Raw genomic sequence first — 13,432 nt, 5'->3', positions numbered from 1 at the left:
GATGGGGAATATATTTGCAATTTTGCTTATGGGGAAACTAAGGCGTCTATTTTTATTGACTTCATTTACACCTTGTCTTTATATCCCACCTTTCTCCCCAGTAGAGACCCAAGGTGGTTTATAATTCTCCATTTTATCCTCACAACAATCCTGCGAGGTATGTTAGGCCCAAAGTCGCCCAGCAAACTGCCATAGCATAGCAGAGATTTGAACTTGGGTCTCCCAGATCCTTGTCCAACTGTCTATAACCACTACGTCAACCTCACTACTCTTGCTGCTTGCTGGCATATCTATGGAATTTAAAACAAGGATGGGAAGATTGCATAAGTGTTTGTGCTTCCCTGTGGCATTAGCATTTCTAGAAATTGTGGCTTGAGGCCTTGTTTTCCCTTGTAGAAACAGCTTTGACAGCCCACAATCGAAGGGGGGAAAGCCACCCTTTGTCAATTACGGTGCTTATTGAACATACCCCTTTCTGGTACTTCACCCTGCTGTTCTCGGCCAACCTTAGGACAGTCCTCCAAAAGTGCCGCAGTCTGCTTCTTCTCACGCAGGTCTTCCTGCTAGCTGACCACCTGGTTAATGACTCACAGGAGGACACATCCAAACTGCCCTGAAACTTCCCCTGTTATACATTGGATGACAACCCTCCTTTCTGAATCCAGGCAGAGAAAATCAGATAAGGGACCACTGCAATTGCTGACAATTGGTTGAGGGGTGGGTGTGAACACACATAATGCATTTTTAAAATTGCTGCTCCTAATCCCAAACAGCTACTTCAGTGACCCAGCCTAGGAAGAAGGCGCCCTTCAGGCAGTCTGGTTTGATCACCCCCTAGGGCAAGAGCACTTTTCAGGAGACGGCCTGTGTTTGGTCCCTCCCCAAACACCTTCCCACTCAGTGGTAGAGCATCTGCTTGGCATGCAGAAGGTCCCAGGTTCAATCCCCGGCATCTCCAGTTAAAGGGACTAGGCGAGTAAGTGCTGTGAAAGACCCCTGCCTGAGACCCTGGAGAGCCGCTGCCGGTCTGAGTAGACAATACTGACTTTGATGGGCCGAGGGTCTGGTTCGGTATAAGGCAGCTTCACGTGTTCCCTCCAAGTCAGACACAGGACTTCTCCAAAAGATTTTATTTTACAAAATGAAAAACCAAAAGCAAACATTCATTTGTACACACAACTAGACTCTGGTCTCCAAAGCCGCATCATGATGTGTCCATGGTCTCCCCCTCTGGAAAGGGAAAAGCAGAGGTCAAATGCAGGTCCACCCAGAGCTGGAGATCTGAATGAGCGCTACCGGGTTCGCAACATCATTTAATGCCACCAAGTCCAAAGAACTGAATTGCTGAGCTCCAGCGTGCAGAAGCTGTCGTCAGGGGCCTGAGTCAAAACGGAGTCCTTGGTTTTTGTAAGCGCACACTGCATCCTTGACAAGCAGGGTCTCTCTTCTCCCCCTCATCTCCCCCCCCAAAACAAGACTGATAAGGGTGGCCCCCTAAGGTGAGGAGTCCCTGGCCTAGGGATGCTAATGAGTTATTCTCTCCCCACCCAGTCTTTACTCACTGAGTTCATTGAACATAAAGGCATCCTGGTATTCTTTCATGTACTGAGTGGAGCGGGATTCGTCCAAGAACAAGGAGTACACGCGTTTGATGTCGTCCACTTGAACCTCTGTGCCCTGTGAGTCCAAGAGAAGGGGTATAGTGAGAACTCCTCGGAACACAGGTGACAGCTAACCAAAGGAATTTCTGAATTACAAAGAGGGGGAAAACACTCTACTGAAGATTGCTCTCTGAAGAAGAGTTGGTTTTTATATGTTGACTTTCTCTACTACTTAAGGAAGAATCAAACTGTCTTTCAATCACCTTCCCTTCCCCTCCCCACAACAGACACCCTGTGAGGTAGGTGGGGCTGAGAGAGAGTGACTTGCCCAAGGTCACCCAGCTGGCTTCGTGTGTAGGAGCAGGGAAACAAATCCAGTTCACCAGATTAGCTTCCCCCGCTCATGTGGAGGAGTGGGGAATCAAACCCGCTTCTCCAGATTAGAGTCCACCGCTCCAAACCACCATTCTTATCCACTACACCACGCTGGCTCTCTGCCACTACACCACGCTGGCTCTCTTAGAACTGAGGAATCTCTGCTTCCAAACTCTCGCTGAAGATCAACTGCTCTTTGAGAATGTACAGTATCTCTAGTATCAGAGAAGCATGCCTATTATTTTGGGTGCACAGGCAGGATGGTGCTGCTGCACTCGTCTTGTTTGTGGCTTCCTGGAGGCACCTAGTTGGCCACTGTGTGAACAGACTGCTGGACTTGATGGGCCTTGGTCTGATCCAGTAGGGCCTTTCTTATGTTCTTACAGGTCCATAACAACCCACTATTTGTCTAGCTCATATTATAACCGGCTCCCAACCTCTGCAAGGCGTTGGACCCCCTAACAGAACCCAAGAATCCTTGCTCCCAGTCCTAACAGAGGAGTGCTTGTGGTCATAAATTAAGAGACTCCTGATCACAGGAAGAGAGTCCCCTGGTATGAACATGCACTGGGCCCCAAAGAAAGAGGGACTTTTGGGATCTGAAGGTCAGGCTGAAAAGGAAGAGAGACATGGTAGGAATCTTCTTGGCCAGATTAAGAAGAGTTGGTTTTTATACCCCACTTTTCTCTACCTTTAAAGAGTCTCAAGGAGGCTTACAATCACCTTCCCTTCCCCACAACAGGCAACTTGTGAGGTAGGTGGGGCTGAGACAGTTCTGAGAGAACCATGAGTGGCCCAGGTCACCCAGCAGGATTCATGTGCAGGAGCGGGAAATCAAACCCGGTTCTCCTGATTAGAGTCCGCAGCTTGTAACTACAATGCCATGCTGGCTCTCTTGAGCAGATCTTGAGCAGTGGCCCACCTGCCGTAAGTCACTGGACTCTCCCGATGATTTATGAGTTCTAGTCCCACCATAATACCAGTCCAGGGCTGGCGCTCACCTTCCGCTTGCGGCACACCAGGCTGGCTGCCGTGATCAGCTGGATGGCGTAGCGCAGGGAGGTCTCCAAGCCGATGCGGGTCAACACTGTGTAAGCGTCTTCATTCATCTCCACGTCCTCCTCTTCACACCTGCAAGACAATTTAGATGGTGGTTGAATACAAGAACCTCCTGTCCACAGCGGGGATGCAGCAAGAACGAAGAGTTGGGATCGGGAAGAAGAGAGGCCCAGTGCGGGAGCTCCCAGCTGGAGTGCATCTCAGCCCCCTCACCGAATCTTCAGGATCTGCTTGGTCTCCTTGTCACTGTACGGGGAGGTGGAGATAATGAGAAGGCGATCGAGCAGGTCAATCGGGATCCCGTGGGGGCTCTGGTAGTTGGTGCCACGAATCCTGCATGGGGAGAGCAAGAAATGAAAGAGACGCCAACCAGAGGCGTAACCTCATTTCAGTTGTCCCCCAACTTCATTACCAATAGCCAACACTTTCACTACCTTCCTTTAACCGCCCACCCAGCAGACTCCTATTAGGCAAGACACCCCAGTGGTCCTCCCACGGTGGTCTTGTCGAGCAACAGCCCACGTTCTCCCTTCATTCCCAGCCCCTGCCTAGCTTTTATGCTCCTTTATTTGTGAGTAAAGTGAAGGGGCAGCATGGTGCTCCAACTGGGGAAAAGCCAAGGCCCAAGAAATGAGACAAAGAGACAACACGATGGGTAGCCGTGTTAGTCTGTCCGTAGCAGTAGAAAAGGGCAAGAGTCCAGTAGCTCCTTAAAGACTAACACAATGTCTGGCAGAAAGAATAAAAGGAAGGAATAGAGGGGATGCTTATTAAATTTGCAGATGGTACTAAATGGGGAGGGGTAGCAAATACGGTAGAAGACACAGCCAGGATGATCTTGACAGGCTGGAGAATTGGGCTAGAACTAATAAAATGCACTTCAACAAAGATAAATGTAAAGTTCTGCATTTAGGCAGGAAAAACCAAACGCATAATTATAGGATGGGGGGTTACTTGTCTGAGCAGTAGTGTGTGCGAAAAGGATCTTGGGGTCTTAGTAGACCAAACACTGAACATGAGTCGTCAGTGTGATGCGGTAGCTAAAAAGGCAAATGTGATCTTGGGCTGCATCAACAGAAGTACAGTGTCCAGATCACGCGAAGTGATGGTATCTCTTTATTCTGCTCTCATTAGATCTCACCTAGAGTACTGTGTTCAGCTTTGGGTACCTGAAGAAGTGAGCTGCAACTCACAAAAGCTCATACCCTGCCAGAAATTTGGTCGGTCTTTAAGGTGCTACTGGACTCTTATTCTTTTCTACAAAGAGATGACAGTCGTGGAACGTGGGCTGTATAACCTGGGTTATATAGCCCGTGACACTGAGCTATTGTCCCCCCCACTGCCCTGATGCCCAACTGGTTGGTGGTCCTTTGCCTGCCCCTGCCGACCTGGTGATGCCTCGGTTGGTGGCCATGATGAGGACAGGGGCCATGTCGCTCTCCAGGGCCCGGTTCAGGAAGGAGAAGCACTCGATGTCCAGCATGTGGACCTCGTCGATGAACAGGACCTGGACGGGAAGGTGAAGAAGAGTCGGTTTTTATATGCCGATTTTCTCTACCGCTTAAAGAAGAATCAGACCGGCTTACAATCACCTTCCCTTCCCCTCCCCACAACAGACACCCTGTGAGGTAGGTGGGGCTGAGAGAGCGTGACTAGCCCAAGGTGACCCAGCTGGCTCCATGCAGAGGAGTGGGGAAACCCAACCCAGTTCACCAGATTAGAAAAAGAAGAAGAGTCGTTCTTTATATGCCAATTTATTCTACCACTTAAGGGAGGCTTAAACTGGCTTACAATCACCTTCCCTTCCCCTCCCCAAAACCCTGTGAGGTAGGTGGGGCTCAGAGAGAATAACTTGCCCAAGGTCACCTGTGTGTCCGGAGTGGGGAAACCAATCCAGTTCACCAGATTAGCCTCCACCACTCGTGGGGGAGCAGGGAACCAAACCCGGTTCTCCAGATCAGACTCCACCACTCCAAGCCACCGCTGTTAACCGCTACATCATGCTGTAGTGCTGAGAGGCACCACCTGGTGAGTGGGAGGGAAGATCAATGCCCCATAACCACTAGAACCCTCAAGCCTCTGTTGGGGCTCCCCTTTTCTGATCAAAGGCACTCACCCCGGGGATCACCTCTGCTTTGCCCTCCTCTCGCCACTCCGCTACCTTGGCGTTGATCTGCTCCCGCACCTCTGACTTTATCTCTCCTGTGTCACCTGGGGAGGAAGACGTGGAAAGGACGGGCACGTGAGGAGCAACTTTCATATCAGCCCCCCACCCCCATATAAACAAGCTGCCTGAAGAAAGATAAATGTCCCACCCATTCCAGGATGGATTTATTTTTTTTATCTTTTGTGAAATGTTTCTTTTCATTTTACTCACAACGCATGACTGAACAATACAAACATAACAATCCATAAAATACAATTCGCAACAATAAACTTCCCTAACCTAACACGTAACAAAACAACGTTATTCTGGGTGAACATGTGCTATTTTAATACCTTCCATCTACATTTTACTTTCAGTTAATGAGAAAAGCGGGATATAAATAATTAAATGCAAAATGCATCTTTCCCCACTGACGGTCCCCTTTTTCTCCCCACTAGTGTAGTGGTGAAGAGCAGTGGTTTGGAGCGGTGGACTCTTATCTGGAGAACTGGGTTTGGTTCCCCACTCCTCCACATGAAGCCTGCTGGGTGACCTTGGGCTAGTCACGGCTCTTAGAGCGCTCTCAGCCCCACCTCCCTCACAGGGTGTCTGTTGTGGGGAGGGAAAGGGAAGGTGATTGTAAGCCAGTTTGAGTCTTCCTTAAGTGGCAGAGAAAGTCAGCATATAAAAACCAACTCTTCTTCATCATAATCTTTACGGAAACAGACATATTTATCCCGCCCTTCCCCCAGGGAACTCAGGAAGGGGGTCACTGTCATTCTCCCCAGTTTGTACTCTAAATAACCCCATTAGCCAAATTGGGTTGAGAGATCTTGCGAATTGAGGGCTGCACACCTTAACGTGGTGAGGGGGTTTGTGTGTGTCAGGGAAGCCGAGAGCAATACCGTAAGAGGTCTAGACTCTATCAAGAGACTAAACTCTTAGCAGAGTCACTCAAGATGGAATGGTCACAGCTGAGACACCAGACGAAGCTGCGTCCACCCCCTTAAGGGATCAATGGCCACATCTGCATAAGAGAACAGGCAGTTCCTATGGGGATGGGGGCAGAGGAATCCTTGAAGGTTAGCTACTGGGTAGCAGCAGTAGTGGAAGGTGACACTGGTGGAGGATCTTCCGCAGACAACGGCAGTGCCACCGCAGCTAACCCTGGTTAGTACTGCGCAGGAGAAGGCACTGGCAAACCACTTCTGGTTTATGGGAATTGTAAGCATGGCGCTCTCTGCGATCCACAGATTGAGTACTACTGCCCAGCTGTTTGGACTCCCCTCTTCCAGAACGCCACCTTCTCCTTCCTCCCAACCTCCCCAGCCTCCTACCAGAGAAGAGAGCCAGGAAGCCCTGCGTGCGGCTGTTGATGACGTCGATTTCGTGCAGGGAGACAGTGTGCACCACTTCCTTGCGCTTCTGCAGCTCTCCGTCGGGGCACTGTACAAATTTAGTCTGGAGGGGAGAGGCAGCAAAAGTCCTGAAGGGGGCCCCTCCTTTGTGCATTTCATCCCAAGCCCAACCCTTTTCGTTTCTCACCTTGATGGTGAAAGTCGAAACATGTCTGCACAAAGCCGATTCCTACTAAGTCAAGGATGTTACTCCATCCCACTGAATAATGTCCACTGACTGGAAGCAGCTTCTTTTTAATTGGAGATGCTCTGGAGGAAACCTGGGAGCTCCAGCTTGCAAAGTATGTGCTCTGTGACTGGGCACTATGTGCTGGAAGGGTTACAAGGGATGCCTCATAGAATCACAGAGTTGGAAGGGGACATACAGGCCATCCAGTCCAACCCCCTGCTCAATGCAGGATCAGCCCAGAGCATCCCTGGCAAGTGCTTGTCCAGTCTCTGCTTAAAGACTGCCAGTGAGGGGGAACTCACCATCTCCCTAGGCAGCCGATTCCACTGTCAAACAACTCTTACTGTAAAAACTTTTTTCCCTAATATCCAGCTGGTACCTTTCGCCCACGATTTAAACCCATTATTGCGAGTCCTATCCTCTGCTGTAACAGGAACAGCTCCCTGCCCTCCTCTGAGTGACCGCCCTTCAAATACATAAAGGGATCAATCATGTCCCCCCTCAACTTCCTCTTCACCAGACTAAACTTTCCCAAGTCCCTCAGCCTTTCCTCATAGGGCTTGGTCTCTAGGCCCCGGATCGTCCTCGTCGCTCTCCTCTGCACCCACTCCATTCTGTCCACATCCTTTTTGAAGTGAGGCCTCTAGAACTGCACACAATACTCCAGGTGCAGCCTGATCAATGCAGGGTACAGCGGAACGATGACATCTTGCGATTTGGATGTTATGCCTCTCTTGATGCACCCCAAGACCGCATTAGCTTTTTTTGTCACTGTATCACAACGGCTGCTCGTATTTGACTTCTGCCCGTAAGCCTCTTGCAGGCTGCAACCCGTTTATCCTCGCCCTGAACCGGGGGGGGGGGGGGGAGGTGTCTCCCCTCATACCTGTGAGCCCATGGCGTCGTAATCCCGAGCCCGGGTGAAGGAGCGTCCCAGTTTGGTAATCTTCCCCGTGGCTTTGTCAATAGTGATGACGTCTCTGGGGAAACAGGAGGAGCAAACATTAGCGCCGGGGCCTCCTTCGGGGCGTCAGTAGCCAGACGCCGTGCAAAACACCCCCCTCAGAATTGCGTCCGAAGGCTCACCCGGCCTGCACTTTCTCCTTGGTCAAGGACTCGATCATCTTGGTGCCCAGGTCATAGACGGTCTCCATTTCGGTCGTTTTCAAGGTCAGCTTCCCCACCTTGGTGCCCTGCGGCGAGAAGGGGACAGATGGCACCTTACAGTGACTGCTGCCATGAGCAAGAGGCCTCGATACGCAGTTCCAGCACTTGGTGGCCAAAGAGACACTGCTTTTCCCCTGGACCGTAATACTCAGGTTTTGACTCACCGTGCCGGTGGCTGGGCGGTCTATCTGGATCTCCACCACTTCTCCTTCAATTATTTCTGTCTCCTCCCTGTGGATAAAAGGGAACAAAGAGATCACTGGGGAAGGGGGGGCAGGACAGACAGACACTGCAGAATTCCCCACCTCCGTTAAGTCTTCTCCATCCCATAAAAACTGAAAATATTGTTGAGAAAGCAAGGAAACTGACAGGAAGAGCTTCTCTCATTAGTTCCAATTTCCAGAAAGCCTGAACAGGCCGGACTCCTGTTTTTCTTTTTAATTTTTTTAACCGAGCAATCATGCTGTTAACTGCGCGCGTGTAAAGTGCTGTCGAGTCGCAGCCAACTTGTGGCAATCCCATAGTTTTCACGGCAAGAGACGTTTAGAGGTGGTTTGCCACTGCCTCGCTTTGTGTGGGCTGAGAGAACTGTGACTGACCCAAGGTCACCCAGCAGGCTTCATGTACAGTGGGGAATCAAACCAGGCCCTCCAGATTAGAGTCCGCTGCTTTTAACCATTACACCATGCTGGCTCCCTATGCTGTTAACTAAACTAGCATTAAAAGGTAATATACAAAAAAATTACAAAAGCTAAGCCATCAAGTCATTAAAAAAAACCCAACAATTAGCACCCAATTCCCCAAACCCACTAATGTTCCAAAGGAAAAGCTTAAGAGCCAGCGTGGTGTAGTGGTTAAGAGCGGTGATTTGGAGTGGTTGCCTCTGATCTGGAGAACTGGATTTGTTTCCCCACTCCTACACATGAAGCCAGCTGGGTGATCTTGGGCTAGTACAGTTCTCTTAGAGCTCTCTCATCCCCACCTCTCTCACAGGGTCTGTTATGGGGAGGGAAAGGGAAGGCGATTGTAAGCCAGTTTGAGTCTCCCTTAAGTGGTAGAGAAAATCGGCATATAAAAACCAACTCTTAAGAGTCTAGGCTGCCAGCTCTCCTGCCCATTAAAACCCATTAAGCCTCAATCCCTCCCTCCTGGGCCCTGTCTGGCTGAATCTGCTTCAAAAGCCTCCTGGCGGCTGCCCTCACTTGATGCGGACGCCGATGGAGCGTCGGAAGGACTGAGTCAGCGCCTCGGTCTTGCTCATCTCCAAGGAGAAGATTTCGCTGCCGGCAATAGCTGTGAAGGGGGTGTCGAGCCCCAGCGCCTGAGCCATCCCTAGGAGGAGAGAAGAGAGCAGATTTATGACAACGTCGAGAATAAGCCAACGTTCCCATTGTTGCGTTAGTCCAATGATATAGCAGTACAGCAATCCAAGAAAAGGGCATTTGAAGTGGATGGACCCCCAAAGCCACACAGGGAACCCCAGACACAGCCCCAATTTGAACCATTAGCAGGCTACTGTTGTTCTTTGGTTACTGTTCCTTACCCATGGCAATGGCTGTTTTCCCTGTGCCCGGCTGGCCTGCGATCAGGACGGCCCGGCCAGCAATTTTTCCCTCCTTGATCATCTCCAGGATCACACCGGCAGCACGTCGGGCAGCCAACTGGCCTACCATACCCTGGGACACCTGTTGAGGGGGGAAAGTAGGTATGAAGAAGCCTTAAGCAGAGTCCAACCATTGGTCCATCTAGCTACGTATGTCCTATACTGCTCTGCAGTGGCTCTCCAGGGGCTCAAGTAGAAAAATACCTTTCCTAGCACCTGGTAGCTGGGTGTGTTTATCTGGAGGTGCTGGACACTCAGCCTAGGACCTTCAGCAAGCCAAGCAGGTGCTCTGATTCTGAGCCGGGCCCTCTACCCTTGAACAGCAAATAATCCCTCACTTCCACCCTCCCATCCTTGATCTTTAATGCCATGTATTCTCCCTCTTCACCCCATGCCCCCGCGTAAATCTACACATCTTTTTTTTTAAAGAAGCAGGAGAAACCTCTGATAGAAGACAGGAAAAATATGCAAAGCACCAGAGATTACAAGGCGTTTATCTAATAACTTGTAGCTACTCCAGTTTTACAAAATAGTAGTAACAACGAAGGTTCAAATAAATTGCAAAACATGTATTACAGTATACAAACAATGAGCAAACCCACAAAACAAAAGTGTTGATAATACAACACAGAACCACAACAGTGACAGGTCTGCCGGCTAGTATCCCGTTTCGATATCCTTGTTCGGACACTGCACGTGATAACTGAATATACAGCTTCACTGTCTCATATTTACCTATGTATCATAAAGGATAATTACTTCATTTCTGATGATAGCTAGTCATTAGATAATGTTATTAGATAAACGCCTTGTAACCTCTGGTAATCTACACATCTTGACAACACCCTTTCCCCTTTTGAGCTTGTCTGGGTAAAGGCTTATGATCCCTCCGTTAACCCTTTTCTTGCTGCCAGCCAACCCCTTTCTTGTTGCCAGCTGTGGCTGAAGTTTTGTGTTCTCATTTGCATCCTCCACCCAGGCCTATAAGGAGGAAAATGCAGCAAACATGTGCATTTTCTGATGTTGGCAAACCTCCTATATTAACTTGCATCTGGCCAGACAAAGATAGCCAAAGATGGTGCAGAGGGAGAATGCAAAAGTTAGGACCCAGGAAGTGATCTGCCTTACCTACTTCCTACCTGACCTCCCCTTTATTTCACAATTTACCTATGGAACAGCAGGGGACAAAAAGCAGAATTTGCATGTGTGGAGAGCAGCGTCCATACATATGGTATGATATCAAGCTGATACCCTTCCAAACATTCTCCACTGTTTGCATACATACTGAAAGCCCCAGTTACTCCACACCTGTCTCATTTGGTCAGATCCTCCCACCAATATTCCTAGAAGTTCTTTCCCTAAGTACCTGTCTGGGTTCCAAGGTATCATCCAAGCCAAGGCCTCGAATGTGAGAGTGAGCACCTGTGAAAGAAAGCAACCAATTACAACTTCTGCGTTAAAAAAGGACTTGGGGCGGGGACTGCGCACCATGGAAATCGCAGGCTTGTTTAGCCCTGTGCTACTCATCAATTGGGTACATGTAGGCGTCTGTTTCCCCGAAGAATGCACAAGGAGGGACTGGACAGGTTGGGGGGCCTTGTGGGAAAATGATAAGAGGCAACTGCAAGAAAGGGGGGTGGAAACTTACCAATGCGCTCAATGCGGGTAACATCCCGAACTTCAGGGACCTTGGTAGCCTGGGGACAGAGAAAGAGCAATCCTGACTTAGATCCCAAAGTTCTGATCCGTAGCCAACATTCTGTGTTAGCTGTCTTAGAAAGAGCTAGAATATACTCTACATTTCCATATAAACCAGATAACTGGACAAACTGGGAAGAAAGTCACGTTTCACAAGTGGAAGAGCAACGAGGCTGGCTCGCACATCCTCATTTATCCCTCAAGCACTGCAAGGCCCCAAAACTCTGAGTGAATCAATTATAACAGATCAGGTGCTGACTTTCCAATCGCCTCTCGCCACCCTAAACCCTTTCGGTGGTGCAACATCATACATATAGCTTGGCAGACACAAAGAGCTGAATGCTGAAGTGACTGATGTGGAACAGGGTCAGCTTGGTAATGCAGTTGACAGGAAGGACAGACGACAGCAGGAAGATAAATCAATGGACCCATCTAGCTCTGCTCTGACTAGCAGCATCTCTCCAGGGACTCTGGTACAGAAAGAACACAAGAGCCCTGCTGGATCAGACCAGTAGTCCATCTGTTCCAGCAGTCTGTTTTACACAGTTACATAGGGGCCAAGGCCTTCCCCTGATGTTGCCTCTTAGCAGTGGTATTCACAGATTTGCTGGTCTTTCCCAACACATCCTGAGAGCCTTTAACCAGAGACGCCTGGGATTGAACCCAGCACTTTCTGTATACGAAGAAGGTATTGCCATTGAGCCAGCGTGGTATAGTGGTTAAAAGAGCGGTGGACTCTAATCTGGAGAACCGAGTTTGATTCCCCACTCCTCCACATGAGCAGTGGAGGCCAATCTGGTGAACTGGGTAGGTTTCCCCACACCTACACATGAAGCCAGCTGGGTGACCTCGTGATAGTCACAGTTCTCTCTGAACTCTCTCAGCCCCACCTACCTCCCAGGGTGACTGTTGTGGGGAGGGGAAGGTGACTGTAAGCAGGTTTGATTCTTCCCTATGTGGTAGAGAAAGTCGGCGTATAAAAACCAACTCTTCTTAGATGCACCCCCCCCCCATAGAGTGACAGGAAAACTGGTGATGGACACATGAAGCTGCCTTCAAAAGCCACGAAGGCCTGCAGGAAAAGGAGGGCAGTGGGGGTGACACAGATGGGCTGAGTGCCACTCCTCATTCACACATACATGAACACATGAAGCTGCCTTATACTGAATCAGACCCTTGGTCCATCAAAGTCAGTATCGTCTACTCAGACTGGCAGCGGCTCTCCAGGGTCTCAGGCGGAGGTCTTTCCCATCACCTACTTGCCTAGTCCCTTCAACTGGAGATGCCGGGGATTGAGGCGGGGACCTTCTGCATGCCAAGCAGATGCTCTACCACTGAACCATGGTTCCTCCCCTAAAAGAACACACACTAAGCTGCCTTATACTGAATCAGACCCCTGGTCCATCCAAGTCAATCTTGTCTACTTGACTGGCAGTGGCTCTGCAGGGTCTCAGGCTGAGGTCTTTCCCATCACCTACTTGCCTAATCCCTTCAACTGGAGATGCCGGGGATTGAACCTGGGACCTTCTGCATGCCAAGCAGATGCTCGACCACTGAACCATGGCTCCTCCCCTAAAAGAACACACATTAAGCTGCCTTATACTGAATCAGACCTTTTGGCCCATCCATGTCAGTACTGTCTACTCAGACCGGCAGCGGCTCTCCAGGGTCTCAGGCAGAGGTCTTTCACATCACCTACTTGCCTAGTCCCTTTAACTGGAGATGCCGGGGCGTGAACCTGGGGCCTTCTGCGTGCAAGTCAATGCTTCTGCGTGCAAGTCAATGGAGGTGCCAGCCCTAAGCACACTGCCAGGGAAGCGAGCCTTTCCCAACACAGGCAACCCTCCGCAAGCTTACTCAGAAGTAAGCCCTACTTGAATACAGTGGGGCTTATGCCTGAATAAACGTGCAGAGGGGTTGCCCTCTCAGTCATCAAGCAAGAGGATGCAGGATAGAAAGAGCCCTATGGGAAGAAGCGGGGGGGGGGTCTGGATGACCGGTAAGGCGAACAAACCGAAGGGGAGGGAGACGGGAGACACGCATCGCACGTGGGAATCGGAGAAGGGGGGGCTCACGATCTGGTGCCCCTCCCCCCCCGTAAAAGGAAACAATTATGGGGAAAGATCTAAGGGTTCCTCCCCCCCCCCCTCCGGGAGGGGGAAAGAGGCCGCCCCTCACCGCCGCCGTTGCCATGCT

At 50.1% G+C, this 13,432-nt stretch overlaps 1 protein-coding gene across 1 annotated transcript; it reads right to left on the bottom strand.

Annotated features, from left to right (window-relative positions):
- Positions 1-1,152: 1,152 nt before the first annotated feature.
- On the bottom strand, positions 1,153-13,429 carry RUVBL2 (RuvB like AAA ATPase 2). The gene is made up of 15 exons (XM_056863300.1): positions 13,415-13,429; positions 11,187-11,235; positions 10,905-10,960; positions 9,479-9,620; positions 9,138-9,267; positions 8,100-8,166; positions 7,855-7,961; positions 7,655-7,748; positions 6,519-6,642; positions 5,152-5,246; positions 4,424-4,542; positions 3,249-3,368; positions 2,978-3,107; positions 1,563-1,677; positions 1,153-1,230 (listed from the first exon to the last, which is right to left on the bottom strand). The coding sequence occupies exons 1-15, from the start codon at positions 13,427-13,429 to the stop codon at positions 1,205-1,207; spliced, it is 1,389 nt and encodes a 462-aa protein (XP_056719278.1). The 3' UTR covers positions 1,153-1,204.
- Positions 13,430-13,432: the final 3 nt, after the last annotated feature.

The sequence above is a fragment of the Euleptes europaea genome, chromosome 18, assembly GCF_029931775.1.
Source record: "Euleptes europaea isolate rEulEur1 chromosome 18, rEulEur1.hap1, whole genome shotgun sequence".
Taxonomy (NCBI): Eukaryota; Metazoa; Chordata; class Lepidosauria; order Squamata; family Sphaerodactylidae; genus Euleptes; species Euleptes europaea.
This window is presented reverse-complemented; position numbering and strand designations above follow the sequence as displayed.